The sequence below is a fragment of the Muntiacus reevesi genome, chromosome 15 (assembly GCF_963930625.1).
Source record: "Muntiacus reevesi chromosome 15, mMunRee1.1, whole genome shotgun sequence".
Classification (NCBI taxonomy): Eukaryota; Metazoa; Chordata; class Mammalia; order Artiodactyla; family Cervidae; genus Muntiacus; species Muntiacus reevesi.
This window is the reverse complement of record NC_089263.1, coordinates 39,208,379-39,229,006: the sequence shown is the minus strand read 5'-3', so window position 1 is coordinate 39,229,006 and position 20,628 is coordinate 39,208,379. Positions and strand designations below refer to the sequence as shown.

General features: G+C 39.4%; 2 protein-coding genes across 9 annotated transcripts in view; one reads left to right on the top strand and one right to left on the bottom strand.

The window, feature by feature from the left end:
- Window positions 1-11,703, bottom strand: part of AP4S1 (adaptor related protein complex 4 subunit sigma 1) — a 69,350-nt gene extending 57,647 nt beyond the window's left edge. Inside the window, exon 1 of one of the 5 annotated variants that reach the window (XM_065905855.1) lies at window positions 11,500-11,703. The gene's annotated coding sequence lies outside the window, so the exon portion shown is untranslated. Of the gene's footprint in view, window positions 1-8,745; window positions 8,907-11,009; window positions 11,268-11,499 lie in introns of those variants that run through there. The other 4 variants (XM_065905853.1, XM_065905857.1, XM_065905856.1 and 1 more) reach the window with 4 other exon arrangements.
- STRN3 (striatin 3) overlaps window positions 10,354-20,628 on the top strand; it is a 99,010-nt gene continuing 88,735 nt past the window's right edge. For 2 of the 4 annotated variants that reach the window (XM_065905844.1, XM_065905843.1), the window contains exon 1: window positions 10,354-10,885. In XM_065905844.1, the coding sequence (XP_065761916.1) occupies window positions 10,604-10,885 (282 nt within the window). In that variant the 5' untranslated portion in view covers window positions 10,354-10,603. The remainder of the gene's footprint in view (window positions 10,886-20,628) is intronic. The other 2 variants (XM_065905845.1, XM_065905846.1) reach the window with 2 other exon arrangements.

Genomic DNA, 20,628 nt, shown 5'->3' with positions numbered 1-20,628 from the left:
AATAGCTGAGGAAGGACCCAATCAGGTTAGCTGGGCTTTAGCATCTATGCTCTCACTCACTGCTCTTTATTTCCAGGCTTGCCTCAAGACTCCAGTGATTCAGTGACAGCTATTATTATGACCATGGACACACAATTTCAATCCCCATTCACTACTGTAAATCAAGTTCTACCCGGTTGTATCCTCGATTCAAAAGCTTTCACTGGCTAATATGCATATTTTGGCAGTTTTCATCTTGACTCCAGAATATATCACAAAACGTGTAATTCTAACAATTTGTTCTTAGTTGATCTCAACATGGAGCCTAAAGTCTGAGAAGTGGCTCAATTAGATAATGTGCAACTTTAAGACAGTAAAGCTCCTACTGCTGCATTTGTAACAGTGTGTTTAACATTTGTGATCAGACCTCAACTTCCAAAATTCTTCTGTCTGACTTACTCTCTTAGCGAGTTCAGCTAATCTCCCTTTCTATTTCCAATAAATAAAACATACCGACAAATGCTGTCCAGGATAAGTTTGCAGACATGTATTTGAATTTAGTATCATTCTTGTTCAGATCTGGTGTCAGGGCAAACACAGAGCCTTTCAGGTGGCCTGCTTGGCGGCCCTTAACCCAGAATCACTTTTTGCTTTTCTGAATTTCACAACAAAGTATAGCAACTTGGTACAGCTCTTGGCTAAAAATGTAAACAAGAGATTAAAGCCGTCGGATGAGAGCCTGCCCAACTCTTTCCAGAGGACAGTCATACTTAAATTTATACTGGCTTATATCGCACAGCTCAGACGAGAAAAAGTCACAATTATTTTAATAGAAGTCAAATGAGCTATTTCAATAGCAGGAATCTGATAAATAAATGTAGGCCAACTAGCAGGCAACTTAAACTTTGAAACACCAAGAGTGCAGAGAAGTGAGGGAGAGGAAACAGTAGCAAAGCAGTTTTGGAAGTTCCTAGGATCCTCTCACAGAAAACAGTAAGAGCCAAGAGGAATGCAGAAAAAGAAAAAACTGTACAGTTACATCTTTACCAAAAACCAAGTGAAAAACATCCCCTGGAACTCTAGAACACAATTTACTCTTAATACTAGAATGAGGGAACCACAGCTGTGCTATTTTAATGACAGAAGTGGAGGTCTGAAAATGTGGTCTCCTTAAGGGTCAAAAGAGGCTTCCCAGGTGGCTAAGTGGTAAAGAATCCATCTGCCAATGCAGGAGATGGGGTTTCGATTCCTGGATGGGGAAGAACAAGGAAATGGCAACTCACTCTAGTATTTTTGCCTGGACAGAGGAACCTGGACATTTGTTCCATGGACAGAGGACCCTGGTGGGGCTACAAGTCCATGGGGTCGCAAAGGAGTCAGACACAACTTAGCAACTAAACAACAACAACAGTCAAAATAGCCAAGGAACCCAGTACCAAGTCATCATTGAAAGGAAGGGTGACCCCCTCCCCTCCCCTGCTTGAAGTGGGAACCCCAGGACAGAATCTGAGTACCACACTGAGAACTCGAAGCAGGGTCTGGCAGGATCTCTTTTGCCAATGGTGGTGGTGGTGGTTTAGTGCTAAGTCAAGTTCAACTCTTTGCAACCCCATGGACTGTAGCCTGCCAGGCTCCTCTCTCTATGAGATTTCCCAGGCAAGAATACTGAAGTGGGCTGCATTCCCTTTTCCAGGGGATCTTCCTGACCCAGGGATCAAAACTACATCTCTTGCATTGCAGGCAGACTATCACTGAGCCACCAGGGAAGCCCCTCTTTTGCCTGAGTTCCAGGAAAGGTCCCATCCAGGATCCTGGAGGCTCCGCAACATCCAGTGGAAGTTCTTTTATAGAAAGACAGACACCAAACTGAACAGAAACCGTTGGAGTAGAACGCGCTAATGTGTTTCAAAAGACAGTTAGCTAGCTCAGCTAACACTGACAATAGCTAGATCAGGCTGATCAAGTTTAGTACACTAGAGTAGTAAAATTGAGACAACTGGGTGTTCTGCGCTGCCTGCTATGGTGCAACAGGAATTACACTGCTGCCCCAATGGAGAAGCATTTTCATCCCCAAATATTAAAACCTGAACCAAACCCAGTCTCTCAACGTAACTTCCAGTTTATAGACAATATGGAGGAGAAAGGAATATGCTAAATTGTACCCCCAAAAATGCAATCAGCCAAATGAGGGAAATTCTACAGGATAAATAATTTCATCTCTTCAACAAATAAAAAACATGATGATGTGGGGCTGAGAGGGAGACAAATCCAAAAAAGAACCTAAAGATACAGCAAATAAAGGAAATATGTAGATTTTGTTTGGATCCTAGTTTGAAATCACCAACTTTAAAAAACAATTTTTTTTTTTAAGATAATTGGGGAAACTATGGACTAGGGATTAGACTGTATAACTAAATCACCATTAATTTTATAGATGTGATAATGGTATTGTGGCATGTTGCAAAAAAACAAAAGGTCCTACTGTGTTAAAAACACTTAGAGAAGTATATGCCAATGAAATAATATGATGCCTGGCATTTACTTTAAAACGTTCCCAGGGCTGGGCATGGGAGGGAGTGTGAGGGAGGCCGTGAATTCCATTTCAGGGTATTTTTGAGCTTGCTGAGTATACACCATAAGCAAGACTCACCCTCTTGAGTTGAAAAAAATTTATGGACAAGAAGTTATCACAGAAATCAAATGGTGATGGACATGTCCAAGAAGTCTTTGAGGATTTGATTCCTTTATGAATCATGCAATATATGCATGTGTGGAGATGGCAATTGGTGGGTGACAGAACAAAACTGGAATGGCAGTAATATGAGAAAATTGTCTCATCATTTTTAGAAACCATGGAATGACTATAAACAGAGGTTGTGTGCATCAAAGAAATCAAGTGCTTCCACATGTCCCATCTCTAAAGGGCTGGATTTACTACCATATAAAAATCAAGCAGTGTATATTTTCATAGTAAACTTTTTTGTTAAACTTTTGTAATAGACAAAAAAATTTGTCACTCAGAAAAAAAAAAGTGGAATAGGTGAAATAAGAATGGCAAAATATTGATAACTGTTGAAAATGGCAGTTAATTAGACTTTTTTCTATTTTTGCAGGACTGAATCCAAAATAAAAAAGTTAAATAAAAAAGTCTACACATAATACAATTTATAATATCCAATTACTATATTGAAAGCTAGAATACAAAAGGAGGAATAAGAGTTAAATATGCTCAAAGGAATTCTTGAATCTTTTCTTGTAGGATAATTGTCATGTACTTTAGGTTGTTGGCCTATTAATAGACAAAACTAGAGGTTACCATCTTTAAAAATGTGTTGTTATAAAAAAAAAGTTTCTGTGAATGTTTGCCAAATTTAAAATATTTTCCAAAGAAAACACTATCTTCAGCAGAGATTGCCCAAACAAGGTGTCCATGTCTGGTATCATTCTTCTGAACCTTCTCCCCGCTGCTGCCACAGGAGACAAACCACATTTCTAAGATTGTTAAATTATTACCAAGGAAAGTTTTGGCAATGTCCCATTGTCACATTTTCCAGTCATTTGGTTCTCATGCTTACAGACCTGGTCGTTCATTTTAAGCCAAAATTCAGGAGGGACCGGGTTCTTGACAATCCTTTTTTTCCCCTTCAGTTTTGACATCTCTATGAGTTAGCTATTATACAGTATTATCACAGCCTACTGCCTTCTGACTCATATTACCCGGGAGACAATTCAGGAATGAACTTGGATTGGAATTTTATATAACATGCTGAATTTCCTAAAGGTTTTGGTGCCTATCTTTCTATAATCTGCGAAGGTGCTTTGCCTTTTCTTTTCCACACAATACACTATTTGAATAGTTCAAGTATTGTGCATATATTTTTATACTTTTCCTAGCCACAGGCAGCAGCTTTAATGAGAAGTAGGTATCTGATCTTATTATGCAGGTTAAACTACAGTGCAGGTCAAAGCTGCTTGCCTCCTTTTCTGTTCCTTCTGCAGTGCACAGTTTGTTCCTCTGGTTTTGGAACACATGTCAACTTTTTTCTCAAAGATCTTCCTCTGCATCTAATATTGGTTTGTTGTCTATATTTATAAATGTAAATACTACACAATTTTCCCAAGTGACTGAATCACCCCCAAACTACCTTAAAAGTGATTTCAAAAGTGCAAATAATTTGTGAGCCAGAGTTAGTAAATACTGAATCCACTGACAAGACAGGAGGAGGCAGAATTGTGAAAGAAAACCTTATTTTTTGTTTTCAAATAAACATGTACACTCACTGATGTGAGAGTAGAAACACTTCCTATTGTACTAAGGGCTGTGGAAGTGACAACTCTTATTTCAGCTTTCTCTCTTCATGGAGATAAGAATATTGTCACAATCTTTACAGATGATGGAAAAAGATGACTAGACCAGTGACTGTAAACCAGTCTGAGCTCTTTGTTACAAGGATGTCAGGTACATAGTCAGCAAGGCATGAAACTGGATGTTCAGGTGAGTAATTACAGGAGGTCATACAGTTCTCCAAGTCAGGGTCAAAACACTTTGTATATCAGGAAGTATTGCAGTAATTAGGGAGAAGGTATCTGAGTGTAAGCCACTCTGACTTATTTAAAAGCCAGAATTCTTTAACATACTTTTGCTGATATATGCATATGAAATATTAATGTGACAAGTCTCTTTTGGTCAGTTATAATAAGCACACAGGTGTCTAATATTAGCTAATGGGGATAGAAGACCCTTAAAATTCAAAATTGATTAAAGACATAAATAGGCAGGCATTCTTGAACATCATCAGCAGTATACTGAAACTGGGAGAATCAATGGGAGTGGAGGAGAGATGATCAAGACTGACAAAATGATACAACAAATAGCAAGTTTCAAAGGTTGATACTGAAGACAGGAAATGACTCAGCCACAGTTTAGGGAGGACATTCCAGTCAGGTGAGTTGTAGGTGAACTTGGGAAAGCTTATTACCTACAGAGGCCAAGATTCTGGGAGCTTGCTGCAGAGTGTCCACAGGAGTCATGTACACAAAGCACAATATCAAAGGTGTAAAATATATTTTCCCAAAAGAGGAGATGATTTTGGTGTCTTTTAGTACTCAGGACAGTTCTGGTCATTGAACCTCAAGAGACAATTGGTACAATGGCAGCAAAAACTGATAAAAATGATTGAAGTGAAGAAAAAATATTTATATAAGTCCAGTCTGAATTTATGTTATTCATCAAACATTTATTGGGGATTTCACTGTGCCAGGTACTGGGGTACCATTTCTAACAACAGAGGCATAGAGGGATAGGTCCTGCCTCTCCAGGAGGCTATAATCTGCAGATAAATGACTATGATCTGGGAAGAATATGGTTTAGGGTTGCATTGTTGGACACTCATGAAACCGTAGACAAAGTGAATGTAGAGAAGTTCAACTGGAATTCTTCAAATAGAGAGCACAAGAGACAGTTTTAAGACAGATCTGGACAAGATTTTGAGAAAGTAAGAGAGCTTGGTGCTAAGTAATTTACCTAAAACTAGATTGGAAAGTCTGTGAAGGCAGAGATTATGTCTGTCTGATTCTCAGGGGATCACCAAGAACTAACACGAGTATCTGAAAAATAGCAGCCAATTCAGAAATTAAAAAAAAAATAAAATACAAGAGCAAAGATTTATAGTAACTGGTGTGCACAGGTCTTGCTTTCACAGTGTTTAGTATGAGTGTTACAGAGGAATACATATATAGACAATTTAAATACAATGTATATTAACAAATTGAAGAATAAAAACCATATGATTATCTCAATAGAAGCAGAGAAAGCCTTTGACAAAATTCAACACCCATTTATGATAAAAACTCCCCAGAAAGCAGGCATAAAAGGAACATATCTCAACATAATAAAAGCCATATGTGATAAACCCACAGCAAACATCCTCAATAGTGAAAAATTGAAAGCATTTCCCCTAAAGTCAGGAACAAGACAAGGGTGCCCACTCTCACCACTACTATTCAACATAGTTTTCAAAGTTTTAGCCACAGCAATCAAAGAAGAAAAAGAATAAAAAGAATTCAGATTGGAAAAGAAGAAGTAAAACTCTCACTGTTTGCAGATGACATGATCCTCTACAAAGAAAATCCTAAAGACACCACCAGAAAATTACTAGAGATAGTCAATGAATATGGTAAAGTTCCAGGATAAAATTAATACAGAAATTCCTTGCATTCCTATACACTAACAATGGGAAAACAGAAATTAAGGAAACAATCCCATTCACCATTGCAATGAAAAGAATAAAATACTTAGGAATAAGTCTACCTAAAGAAACAAAATATCTATATATAGGAAACTATAAAACACTGATGAAAGAGATCAAAGAGGACACAAATAGATGGAGAAATATACCATGTTCATGGATTGGAAGAATCAATATAGTGAAAATGAGTATACAACCCAAAACAATCTATAGATTCAATGCAATCCCTATCAAGCTACCAATGGTATTTTTCACAGAACTAGAGCAAATACCTTCACAATTTGCATGCAAATGCAAAAAGTCTCAAATAGCCAAAGCAATCTTGAGAAAGAAGAATGGAACTAGAGGAATCAACCTGCCTGACTTCAGTCTCTACTGCAAAGTTACAGTCATCAAGACAGTATGGTACTGGCACAATGACAGAAATATAGATCAATGGAACAAAACAGAAAGTCCAGAGATAAATCCATGCACCCATGGACACCTTATCTTTGATAAAGGAGGCAAGAATATACAATGGAGAAAAAACAATCTCTTTAACAAGTGGTGCTGGGAAAACTGGTCAACCATCTATAAAAGAATAAAACTAGAACACCTTCTAACATCACACACAAAAATAAACTCAAAATGGATTAACAATTTAAATGTAAGACCAGAAACTATAAAACTCCTAGAAGAAAACATAGGCAAAACACTCTTTGACATAAATCACAACAAGATCCTCTATGACCCATCTCCCAGAGTAATGGAAATGAAAGTGAAAATAAACAAATAGGACTAATTAAACTTAAAAGTTTTTGCACTATGAAGGAAACTATAAGCAAGGTGAAAAGACAACCTTCAGAGTGGGAGAAAATAATAGCAAGCGGAGCAACTGACAAAGAATTAAACTCAAAAATACACAAGCAGTTCATGCAACTCAATTCCAGAAAAATAAACGATCCAATCAAACAATGGGCCAAAGAACTAAACAGACATTTCTCCAAAGAAGACATACAGATAGCTAACTAACACATGAAAAGATGCTCAACATCATTCATTATCAGAGCAATACAAATCAAAACCACAATGAGGTACCATCTCACACTGGTCAGAATGGCTACTATCAAAAAGTCTACAAACAATAAATGCTGGAGAGGGTGTGGAGAAAAGGGAACCCTCTTACACTATTGGTGGGAATGCAAACTAGTATAGCCACTACGGAGAACAGTGGGGAGATTCCTTAAAAAACTGGAAATAGAATTGCCATATGACCCAGTAATCCCACTGCTAGGCATACACACTGAGGAAACCAGACTTGAAAGAGACACGTGTACCCCAGTGTTCATCACAGCACTGTTTACAATAGCCAGGACATGGAAGCAACCTAGATGTCCATCAGCAGATGAATGGATAAGAAAGCTGTGGTACACATACACAATGGAATATTACCCAGCTATTAAAAAGAACACATTTGAATCAGTTCTAATGAGGTGGATGAAACTGGAGACTATTATACAGAGTGAAGTAAGTAAAAAAGAAAAACATCAATACAGTATATTAATACATATATATGGAATTTAGAAAGATGGTAACGACAACCCTATATGCAAGACTGCAAAAGAGACACAGATACAAAGAACAGACTTTTGGACTCTGAGGGAGAAGGCGAGGGTGGGGTGATTTGAGAGAATAGCATAGAGACATGCTTATTACCATATGTAAAACAGATGACCAGTCCAAGTTCAATGCATGAAACAGGGCACTCAAAGCCAGTGCATTGGGACAACCCAGAGGAATGGGATGAGGAGGGAGGTGGGAGGGAAGTTCGGGATGAGGGACACATGTATACCCACGCTGATTCACGTCAATGTATAGCAAAAACCACCACAATATTGTAAAATAATTAGATTCCAATTAAAATAAATTAATTTAAAAAATAAATAAATAAATGTAGTGAGTATTAGGAGTTCAGCATGGGATACTATTATTAAGATAGGGTCTCTAAATAATAAGCTTCTTGGAGGAGGAAATATTTGCGTTTTGAAGGAAGACAGGAGGGAAAGCCAGCTAGGTAGAGCATGTATTAAACTCTTGGAAATGAAACAGCATAATACATTTTCCTAACTCAAAATGGTGCAGTTTAGCTGGAGAGAAGAATGGAGTACCATGATGGTGTGATGGTAGATTAGGCAATAAGATAGACTTTTATATGCTATGCTAAAATTTGGGCTTTATTCTAAATCTGGTGATCATTAATACAGTGTAACCAGGGAATGACAAGATCAGACCTACCTTTTGAAGATCACTCAGACATCAGTGGTAGTGGAAGGTGGGTAAAGAGTAGAGGTGGAAAAGTTTAAATTAAGACATGTATGAAGATAATGGGATAGATATAAGATATTACTGAGAAAGGGATTGGAAGGTACTAGAATGAATGACTACCAGGCCTCAGGTTTGAAAGCAGTGCCACTTAACATGATGGGTAATAGAAGAGAGTTTGTTGTTTTGAAGGTGGGTGAGGAGGAAAAATACAAACCCAGTCTTTGAGCTTGATGTACAGTCAGGAAATGTTAGTGGGTATATTCCTCTTCTTTTGATGCCAATTTAAGACAGGTCAGAACACCTTCTCACAAATTCCTCTCGGTGTAAAATAGGTCTTGAGGCAGTATAGTGTTTGTAAACTTTTTACCTGCTATGAGGCCCCTTGAAAAAGAACAAGATTGAATAAGCAGGTTGTATGTTGGTTGCTATAAAATAGAGAGATAATTCTTAACGCTGTGATCTGAGATCTTATTTCATATATAAATAAAATATGGCAGCAAGGGTAAGAAGTCCAATCTGCTTTCCATTAAACAATAATAGCAGTAAAGCAGACATGACAAAACAAGATGTATCACTTTATCTTTCTGAAATTACACTCTAAATGGTCGTGAAAATTTTATTGGTAGTAGAGAAGGAAAAAAATTAATGCAGTGAGTTTTAGACGTGATTTCCTGGCACAGCTGTAATTAATGAATCGTTTCTCATAAGTTGTTAAATATTTTTGTCCTATTTTTTAACCAAATGATTATTAGCTACATTAACTTCTAGAGGCTTACTAGTTCATTACGGATGTTTTCTGGCAACCTAAGTACATAAAAACACATACAATGGTACTTAAAAAGGTTAACCTTGTCTTTTATGTGTATATTATATTCACGCAAACAACCGAGAAAAACATTTTTAGCCGCTCAGCTAGGATTTTGTCTTCACAATGCTCTTATTTTCTATTTCCATCAAAAGATTCTGCTATGAATGGCAGTATCCGTGAGCCCATCCACTTCTAAAACGTCTGTTAATCAGCCTCCTTGAAGTTTTCTTTCTTCCTCTACCCACTATCAAGACCCCAAGTTTTTCACCTTCCCTTCTCCCAAGAGAAAAATGAAAACAATCGCTCCTGCTCCTCTCTCAAACGCCCCAAACACAACCCACCCCAGAATTGGAAAACAGGGAGGCAAAGTGGTACAGGTTGCAACTTGCGACTGGGAGCAGAGACTTTGCAACCAGAGCCCGGAGACAAGGAATCAGTCTTCACTTCCGGGAGGATCTGGGCTATTTGTCAAAAGAGAACGTCCCCAAAGCCCCGGGACCTGACTGGTGCTAGGAAACCAGAGAAAGAGCGGGTGACAAGCAGAGAAAGAGGCCCGATCCTCTGGGACCGCCAGAAACACGCAAGGAATGCAAAAGAAACGTCAGGAATCCGGGACCGGCTGCGGCCGACTAGAGGGACCACTCAGGTTAAAACCCAACTCCAAAGGCAGGAGCGTCGCTGAGAGTGGGAAACGGCGCTGAGTGGGTTGACTGAGCGAGGGAAACCCACTCCTGGGAAGGCAGAAACCGATTCACTCCCAAATGTCGGAGTCGGTGGCCCACAATCCGGTCCCGGCCACCAGACACCTCCAGCAAGCCGGGGGGCGGGCCTAGGGGCGGGGCCGAGCTCTCTCCCCGCCTCTAACGGCAGGCCGACTGCTACCTCAGTACGCCTGCGTAGGGTGAGGCCGGACTCTATTTGGCTACTAGGCGAGCGGCGGCATCGGCGTTCTCTACCCAGCATGCTGCGCGGGAGCGGCGGCCCTACGTCTATCCCCTTCCCAACCCTGCCCCCGCTTCCCACTCCCGCCGCGGCCCCCCCTTCCCCTAAAGTGAGTGAGTGAGACGGGCAGATGGAGGAGGGACTGTAATGGCGGCGGCCGGCAGCTCCCTGCTCTGACCCACGGCAGGCATACAGCAACGACCCCCTCCCTGCCCCTCTCTCTGCCGGCGTCCGCCCCGCCGCTAGTGCGGGGCCACCCTCTCCGGCCCTTCCCCCAGCCGTCGGCGTCTCGCCCTGCGCCCCGGCCGGGGCCCCACACACAATGGACGAGCTCGCCGGAGGCGGTGGTGGCGGCCCGGCGATGGCGGCCCCTCCACGGCAGCAGCAAGGACCCGGGGGGAATATGAGCCTTTCGCCAGGGGGGAATGGAGCGGCGGGCGGCGGGGGTCCTCCGGCCGCCGAGGGAGCGGGTCCCGCGGCAGGCCCGGAGCTGTCCCGGCCGCAGCAGTACACTATCCCAGGGATCCTGCACTACATCCAGCACGAGTGGGCTCGGTTCGAGATGGAGCGGGCGCACTGGGAGGTGGAGCGGGCTGAACTACAGGTACCTCGCTGGGCTCGGTATGCGGGACGGCTGCGGCGGCGGGTTCCCGGCCGGGGGTGGGGGGGTGGGGCCGGGACTCCCCTTATTCGGAGCTCGAGGCCTTGGGAGACCGAGAGGAACCTACCTGTGCGGCTCGGGGGGCGATGGTCCTGGAGACGGCTCTTCCTAGACCCGCCCGCCCCCTTTCCCGCAGAAGCTTGTTACCCAGACCTTAGTGGCTGCGCGGTGCGGGCTTCCTTGGGGCAGCCATTTTGGCTTTTAGTATGGCGTCTGCGGGGGCTCCTCCGGAGGCGTTCTGCGCGGGCCTCCGGGGCTTGGGGCCGAGTTCCTCTCTGTGGGAGAATCCGGCGTGGGGCTATCGGGCACTGCGCTGGCTCCTGTTTCTGCCTCTTAAGATGGAGAACCCGAGGAGAGGGACTGGTTTGGGGATTTTGCCACCTTTTTTTGATCACCCCCTGTTTCCGATTTGGCGTGACTGCCCCCCTCCCCCGGAGTTGGGAGCCCTTACTCTTTGACAGCCACGCTTCTTTCCAGGGCTGCTGCCGCGTACAATGGCTTGCGGCTGACCTGTGAACTTTTCATTTCCTACCGCCAACTTTTAAGTACCTTTTTACCTGGGATGCTGCCTTATTCACTTCGATTCCCTTTGAGTTCGTCCTTAGTGACTGACTCATCAACGCTGCTCTGGACTGACTTTTTCTTTTCGAGTACCCTTCACCAGACCTTCCCCTCCTCCATTCCCGTCTTTACTCACAAAAAGCCAAATCAGACTATCTGTGCCGTCTAAAGGAAACGATTGAGAAAAGATTTAATGTTAGCTTGGAGTAAAACGTATTTGTTTCATATTACCAGCTCGCACACAGGAAGCAGAGTTAAATATCCTTAGGATCCTTCATAATTGAGCCGGACTCGGTCTTAAGGTGAAACTTGAGATACTGGTTCACCTAACTTTTGGAAGATGTTGGTAGTTTAAGGGCTTATGTCTTGGATTTCAGAAGAGCTCCATCTTGTTACAAGGATTGTTCAACTCTTTCGGATGTTTGTGTTTATTTTAAAATCACTTTCCAAAAAAAAAAAAAAAATCACTCTCCAAGGCAAATTTAGGCTTAGAAGGAAAAAAGCATGCATCTAAATAGTGCTGCACCTGTTCTTCACGCTGCGGTATATTTAGAGTGTATGTGGTATTGTTCGCTGATACACATGCTGTATATGTCTGGGATGAATGATTAGGGAAATGTAGGGTTGAAAGAAGATTGGATTAGCTTAAAAGAGTTGTCTTCAAACAAATACATACATCTTCAGTTTGATACTGAACCAGTCGACTTTTTGTCTCTACAAAGTGGGGAAAGTCAAACTTTTAAAAAGTAAAAAAGCAAATATTTTGACACTTTATCAGAAAGTGAATTTTTTTAAAAAAAGTGAATTCACTTTATCAGGTTGGCAATTCAGTGTTTTAGTGCTTTGATATACTATTGGGCTTTTAAAAATACAACATGTCAAAAGTGTTGTTTCTTTTGTGTGTGCTCTGCTTTAAGGTATCTGGGACTTACAGAGTTCTGTTGATGAACAACTTTCTATTACACCATGTGCAAACTTAATATTCACTGTGAGGCATTTATTTTTGAAAACTGCATTTACAAATGCATTGAGGCCTAGGCTCACTAAAGAATACTTCATCAGTCCCTAATACAGTGTTTATAATCTTTGTACTGTTGTGGAAACACTTTAAACACTTTCTAAGTTGGTAAATGCATTAGTCATTGGTAAGCTTCACAAAGTGTCTTACTTGTGTCTGAATTAGTAAAATCTGTGCAACTTGAGATCTATATTGTTTACCTTAGCTTTTGGTTTGCCTTCTAATTCTCCTCTTGACAGAAGTCTTTTAAGGAAAATTCGTTTTGCTTGCTTGCTTTCAGTCTATCTACTGTTGGCACGTTAGTTCAGATATAGCCATTCTTTTTGTTTACTTACTTTGAAGAAGTTCTACCGTGTTTATCTAGACTCTTGATTTTTTTTCCCCCTAGGAATTTTTATTATTTCATACTGATTCTTTTGAACAAAATGTTCATGATTGTGTGTTTTTGTTCTATATATTTCTCTATAATGTTTTATTGGGCTACTTAGTTAATTTAGAATATTGAATTTGTTTTACATGTCTAAAGTCTTTAGTAAGAATGCTTGTGAGATGTACATTTTAACATGTATGAAAAATCTATTGGGATAGTTTTAGTGAAGCATGAATAGATTTAAACTGTAAACTTAGACTTAATTCTGAGAAAGATAACATAGAAGTAAGATAACTTGCATATCATTTGGTATACAGCCTTGAGTATACTCTTCATGTATACATTACTTAAAGTGTTTAGTACTAAAGCTATTCAATAATGACTGCAAAGAGGCTAAGGTATACCTGCTTTTGATGTAAAATTTCAGTGTGGATTATATTTTTCCTGGGTTTGGAAAGGTTTTTATTTTTTTATTTATTTTTGGAAAGATTTTTAAACCAGAACTTTGCAGTATGGTTCTCTTTTCTGTAAAAGGAATTTTGGATAAAGCTCCTTTTTAGAAGATTGGAACTAAACCAAAGAATGTCTTAAAACTCTTATTTTTGTGAGAGTTCCTTACCTGGGATTCAGGTAAAAACTTTGTTATGTTAATAAGGCTCCAGGACAGTGATTTCTAGATGAGTGTGCTGCTGATAATCACTGGTAATCTCCCCCCCTCCCCCACCAACCCCTTATATACAGGCCTCTGTTTCATCTTCCAGAGATTTGGATTGAATTGGCCTAGGACTTGGAAAAAAAATGGACTATTTGTAGGATTTAGCCAGTTGCATTACGTAGAATGGAACTGCCCTTTCATCAGTGTTTTAAACTGATTAGGTTGATATCATTCCTGTTTTACAGATAAGGAGATACACTTCAACAATGTAAGTAACTGTTTGCCAGCTGTAAGTATTGCAGCTCAGATTTGAACCTGGGTTCATCTGAATCCAAAGCCTTTGGTCTTCGCACCACTCTTGAAACCGCTGTTATTGTCTTGATATTTTTGGTAGAAATAGAATCTGACTTACAGTTTATTATAGAGATGTGGGTTCAATCCCTGGGTGGGGAAGATCATCTGGAGAAGGAAATAGCAATCTACTCCAGTATTCTTGCCTGGGAAATCCCATGGACAGAGGAGCCTGGTGGGAAACTGTCCATGGGGTTACAAAGAGTCACACATGACTAAGCAACTAAACAACAACATACACCACTGTTTCAGTATGTTTTGAAAAAGTTTTATTGAGCCCCTGTGACATGGGTAGGTCTAGTTTATATACATGGCAAATATGTCCTGATTTTTTTTCTGTAGTTAGTGTTATAAATGCACTAATTATGTATAAAATGCTTGTTTGCCAACTATAAAAATATGACACAAGTGATAGGTAGAAAATATAGTCCTGGTGTTTGTATTCTCAAATTACTCATTCTCCAGCAAATGTAAACTTTTAGCATTTGTGTTTGCATACTCTGACATACAGATTTGTCATAACTAGACAGATATTACCACCTAAAGATCCTAAGTTAATAGGAGATATTTCTCTCAGACATAACTTGATTTCTTCCTTTTGAATTGGGGGCAGTAAATGTTTCCCTTCTAATCTATTATTGTCAGAGTTTCTTTCGAATAGTCTAGAATAATGATTTGCAAATCCTGTTCCTTTTTTATTACAAGATTTTTGTGAATCTACTATGAAATTACAAAAAAATAACAATATAGAGATTTTTCATTAAAATACTTCTTATATTGAGAGTTTTAGCCTTCATAAAGTCTTGCTGTTACGCAGTTTTCTATTTCAAATGATAGTGACAGAAAAAAAAATTGTTTGATAGAATTAAGAGTCCATAATCTTATGTCATATTCTCCCTGTTTTTTAAATCTTGGAAACAAAAAGTCTGGGGGCCATTAATACGTAATTCTTTTCTCCATTTACTTTTTAATCCTGTATAATCTTTTTGCTCTATTGTGTCATTACTCCTAACTGAGCTTAATAGGACACTTTTTTCTGTTGGTGGTTGACCTTCAAATTGCCAAATCTTGCTGCCTTCTTACAGATTATAAGTACTTCACCAACACTTTCTGCTGTTGACAGTTCTTCCTCAAAATCCTCTTCTTTGGCCTCTACTCTGTAATCTCTTATTTTCCTTTTGATCTAATTATCATCGTTCTTCATATGTTTCTTCTACTTTAGTTTCAGTTATTGTTACCTGGATTTCTGGTTCTTTTTATTTTTACTGTAAATTCTGAAATACACAGTGGGTTTTTGTTGTTGTTGTTTGCTTGCTTGTTTTTGCTACGTGTTATTCCAGTGCTTCAGCATTTAGTCCTTAAATCCTAAAAACCCAATGAGTTTGCACAGTTGGTTTCTTTTGTTGCTGGTATTTTGTTTAGTTTGGTGCTAGGCTTTTGGGCCCAGAGGTTGGGTAACCTATGAGTAGCAGAGCCAGAACTTAACCTCAGCAGGCTGCCTCTGGGAGCCATGCTGTTTGTCACTGCTGTGTCTTTGACTTTCAGACGTCTCAGAAATGTTTCTTAACTTTCTGTTTAAGTTTTCTGCTTCAGATTCAATACATCCATTCATTTCATCTCAAATGCCTGCCTCTTCCCCCACCAAGGCGCACTTAACTTGATCATTCTCCTTTATTCCCTGTTTTTGTTAATGTTTGTTATCATCCTTCTCATTGGTAGATGCTAAAGAGATAGGTAGGTTCTTCTAAAAACGTTGAGTCTTTGGGTTTATTGATTCTAGTATGATTATTCAGTGAATATATTTGAGTGTTACTTTGTGCTATGTCCTGGATATATAGTGATGTATGAAGCAAGGAACTTGCTGTTGTTGGAGATTGTACTCTAGATATAATAAAATGTGATAAATCAGAAATTAACAGGATGTTGAGAAAATAAATAGTAATGGGAAACCTCTGTAGATAGTGAGGTTTCACTAAGCAATTACTGAGCAGCTTTTATATGCCAAGAATTATTTTAAGTTAATACACACCTTATTGTTGTTTAGTCACTAAGTCGTGTCCGACTGTTTGCAACCCCATGAACTGCAGCACGCCAGGCTTCTGTGTCCTTCACTATCTCCCAGGGTTTGCTCAAACTCAGGTCCACTGAGTCAGTGATGCCATCCAGCCATCTCATTCTGTTCCCCACTTCTTCTCTTGTCCTCAATCTTTCCCAGTATCAGCGTTTTTTCCAGTGAGTCAGCTCTTTGTATCAGGTGGCTGAAGTATCGGAGCTTCAGCTTCAGCATTAGTCCTTACAGAGAATATTCACTGTTGATTCCCTTTAGGATTGCCTGCTTTGATCTCCTTGCTGTCCAAGGGACCCTCAAGTTTTCTCCAGCCCCACAGTTGGAAAGCATCAATTCTTCATGCTCAGCCTTCCTTATGGCCCAACTCTCGCATCCATACATGACTACTGGAAAAACCATAGCTTTCACTGTATGGACCTTTGTTGGCAGCGTGATATCTCTGCTTTTTAATATGCAGTCCAGGTTTGTCATAGCTTTTCTTCAAGGAGCAAGCGTCTTTTAATTTCATGGCTGCAATCACTGTCCACATTGATTTTGGAGCCCAGCAATATGAAATTGTCACTGTTTGCACTTTTTCCCCATCTATTTGCCATGAAGTGATATGGCCAGATGCCATGATCTTCATTTTTTGAATGTTGAGTTTTAAGCCAACTTTTTAACTCTCCTCTTTCACTTTTATCAAGAGACTCTTTAGTTCTTCACTTTCTGCCATTAAAGTGGTATCATCTGCTCATCTGCATATCTGAGGTTGATATTTCTCCCAGCAATCTTGACTCCAGCTTGTGAGTCATCCAGCCCAGCATTTTGTATGATGGTCCCATAACTCATTTAATTTTTGTGAAGCTTCTGTGGGGATATGGATACTTTTAGATCTCAAGTATGAGTACCTAACCATAGATATTTCAGAGAAAAGCAGCAGCATTAGAAGAAGCTCTGAAACAGGAAAGATCTTCATTGGATGTGTGAACTTGACTATAGTGATTCAAGGGACTATCTAATATAGATAGTCTCAATAGCCTAATACATATATTTTAATTCAGTGATTGTTGATTTTTTGGAAGTAGTCTCCTTTGCATATAGACTGAAAGCTTTGGAGCGTTTTCTAGTTAAAAAACAATTTTTTTTGGCTTTTAATATCTTTGATGCCTAACTACTGACCTGAGGAAATAACCCTGATTTAATCCATGCTTTTAATTCCTTCACTACCGTTGTTTTAGTTTAGGGTGTTCCTCCTGCGTGATTTCTCTGAAGAAATTTAGCACTTTTCCTCCATATATGCTCCTCTCTTAAGAGTTTATCCTTTATATTGTAAGTATGATTGTATTACATATACACTCGCTTTAATTTTTAAAGATGATGGAGAGTTTTAAACACATTCAAAAATATCATAGTTATCAGGACTTCCCTAGTGGTGCAGTGGATAAGACTGCCTGCCAATGCAACGAACGTGGGTTCAATCCCTGGTCTGGGAAGATTCAGCAGTGGTGAAGAGCAATTGAGGCTGTGCACCACAATCACTGAAGCCCTCACTGCTAAAGTCCATGCTCTGGAACAAGAGAAACCACTGCAATAAGAAGCCCAGAAGCTCTGCAGCGAAGAGGTGCCCCCATTCACCACTAGAGAAAGCCGGAGCAAAGCAATGAAGACCCAGCACAGTGAAAAATAAATACCAAAAAACATATATATAGTTATCTGTGACCACCCATAAACTTGTCACTCATCACTCAGTAACAACTCATGACTATTCTTATTTTACTTATACTTCTGTCCACTACCCTATCCCAAATGATTTCAAAGCAAATCCCAGAAATTCACAATTTCATCCATGCATATTTCAGTATATATCTAAAAGAGAAGGACTTTAAAAGAGAATTGTTGTAGTTGCATCACCAAATTATTAAGAAAAATGAGTAATTTCTTAATACTGTGAAATACCTGCTGTTTGAATCCTAGTTTTCACACTTATCTTTGAACAGTTTGTTTGAATCAGTGTCCAGATAACACATTGTGATTGCAACAGCCCCCTCCATCTTTCTTCCTTTTCCTTGCTACTTCCTTTTGAAGAAATCAGTCTTTGGTCCTGTAAAGATTCCCAGAGTCTGTGTTTTGCTGCATGCTTCCCTAGTACAGTTTAACACATTCCATTGTCCTGTTTGTTTTCCCCTGTAATTTAGTTAGTTGGATATAGGGGCTTGATCCAAACTGGCTTATTTTCTTCTTTGGGGTGGTGTTGGAGGACGAGAATACTTCATAGGTGGTGGTGAGGTCTTCTCTCAGAAAGCACAAAACATCTTTCCTGATGTCAACTGTTGATGTTAAGTAACTTGGAAACATTCATCCATTAGAGCCACCCTAAGTTTTTCTTAAATAACAAAATTGTGATATAATTCACACTTGTCCCTCAGTATCTGTGAAGTGATTGGTTCCAGGACTCCCCCACCCACCTTGCCCCTCTATCTCTGGATTCTGAAGTCCTTTATAAAAAATAGTGTATTTGCATATGCTTCCTATACTTTAAATTATTTCTAAATTACTTATAATACCTAATACAATGTAAGTAGTTGTAAATACGATGTAAATAGTTGCCTCTTGTTGCAAATTTAAGTTTTGATTTTTGGAAGTTTCTGAAGGTTTTTTTTTTTTTTTCTGACTATATTCCATGCTCAGTTGGTTGAATCTACTATGGATGCAGAACCTGGGGATCCAGAAGATTGACTCCGTTCTGTGGTTTTTAGTCTGTGACTAGGTTGTATCCTCATCATCACTCTCTAGTCTCGCGTTTTTCTCCCGTGCAAATAAACCTAGTTTAGCAGTTAGTCCCTGTTAGCAATTGGTCCCAATTCCCCCTTTCCCTTGGCAATCACTAATTTCTGTCTCTATAAGAGTCATCTTTATATCTCAAGGATTTGCCTATTTTGGACATTGTATATAAACGCGATCACACAATATATAGCTTGTGAATAGATTCTTTCACTTAAGGAAATGTTTTCAAGGTTCAACCATGTGTAGCAGATAACAGTACAGTACTTTATTTCTTATTATGGCTGAATAATATTCTATTGTATGGATATATACTACATTTTGTCTGTCAGTTGGTGGATATTTGAGTGTTTGTTACACTTTTTACTAACATATATGCACAAGTTTTTGTGTGAGCGTATGTTTTCAGTCCTATTATATACCTAGGAATGGAATTGCTAGGTCATGTTCAACTTTTTTGAGGAACCTGCCAAAATGTTTTCCAATGTGACTGCCTCATTTTACTTTCCCACCAGCAATGCATGAGGATTCCAGGGCCCCTGTTACTTTTTTTCAGCTTTGAAATATATTTCTGTTATTTAAAAAATTTTTTTTTACAAAATGTCTTTTAATTTTTTTTTTTTTTTTGCAAGTTGTGTTTTCTTTCTCTCTTATAGTTTTTAGAGCAATTTTGTTTAGTTGTTTAAACTTTTGTTTTTTTGTTTTTTGTTTAGACTTTAGTTTTTAGGGCAATTTTGGCTTTATAGCAAACTTTAGCTGAAAGTACAGTTTCCACATAACGCCTTGCCCAGCAAAACGTCCCCTTATATTAGAAGCTCCACTGGTGTGGTACGTTTGTTAAAATTGATGAACCAACGGTGACCCAGCATTATCAACTAAAGTCCGTAGTTTACATTAGGGTTCATTTTCTGTCCTGTGTATTCTTTGGGACTTGCCAAATATATAATCACATGCATCCACTTTTATGGTAAACAGTGATTTTTCACTGCCCTAAAAATCCCCTATGCTCTACCTATTCCTTCCTCCCTAACCCAAATGCGTGACAAATACTGCTCTTTTTATTGTTGTTTTGTTGTTTGGTTTTGGTTGCACTGCACAACATGTGGATTCTCAGTTCCCCAACCCGGGATTGAACCTGTGCCCCCCGCAGTAGACGTGTGGAGCGTCGACCACTGAACTGCCGGGGAAGTTGTAACTGGTGCTCTTTTTAGCTGTCTTCCGTAGTTTTGCTTTTTCCAAAAGATCATGTAATCAGAATCATACAGTATGTAGTTTTTTCACATGGACTTCTTTGACTTGGTGGTGTGCATTTAAGGTTCCTCCATAATTGTGTTTTTGTGGCCTGATCTTTTTAGTGCTGAATTAATATTTCATTGTACATTTGTACCACAGATTATTTGTCTCCTCACCTTATTGAAGGACATCTTCATGGCTTCTAAGTTTTTGCACATCGACATTTACTCATAATTTAGGTATATAGCAAGGAGCTTGATTGCTCCAGTGTATGGTAAGAGTATGTTTAGTTTTTGTAAGAAACTGCCAGTTTTCCAAAGTGGCTGTACCTGTTTTGTATATCACTGATGGACAGTTTTTGTTGCTCTATATTTCACCAGCGTTTGATGTCAGTGTTTTGAATTTTAGCTATTCTAATAGGTGTGTAGTGATACCTTGTTTTAATTTGAAATTCCCCTAATGGCGTATGGTGTTGAGCATCTAATTTGCCATCTGTATGTTGTCTTTGGTGAGGTATCTGTTCAGAGCTTTTGCCTTTTTAAAAATTGAATTGTCTGTATCTCTTCCTCTTGACATTCATGGGATGGAATGGTGTTGGGCATTGTTTCCAGTCATTTATGAGTAATTGTTCAGTAAGTGGCAGTCATTACTTATAACATGTATTTATCTT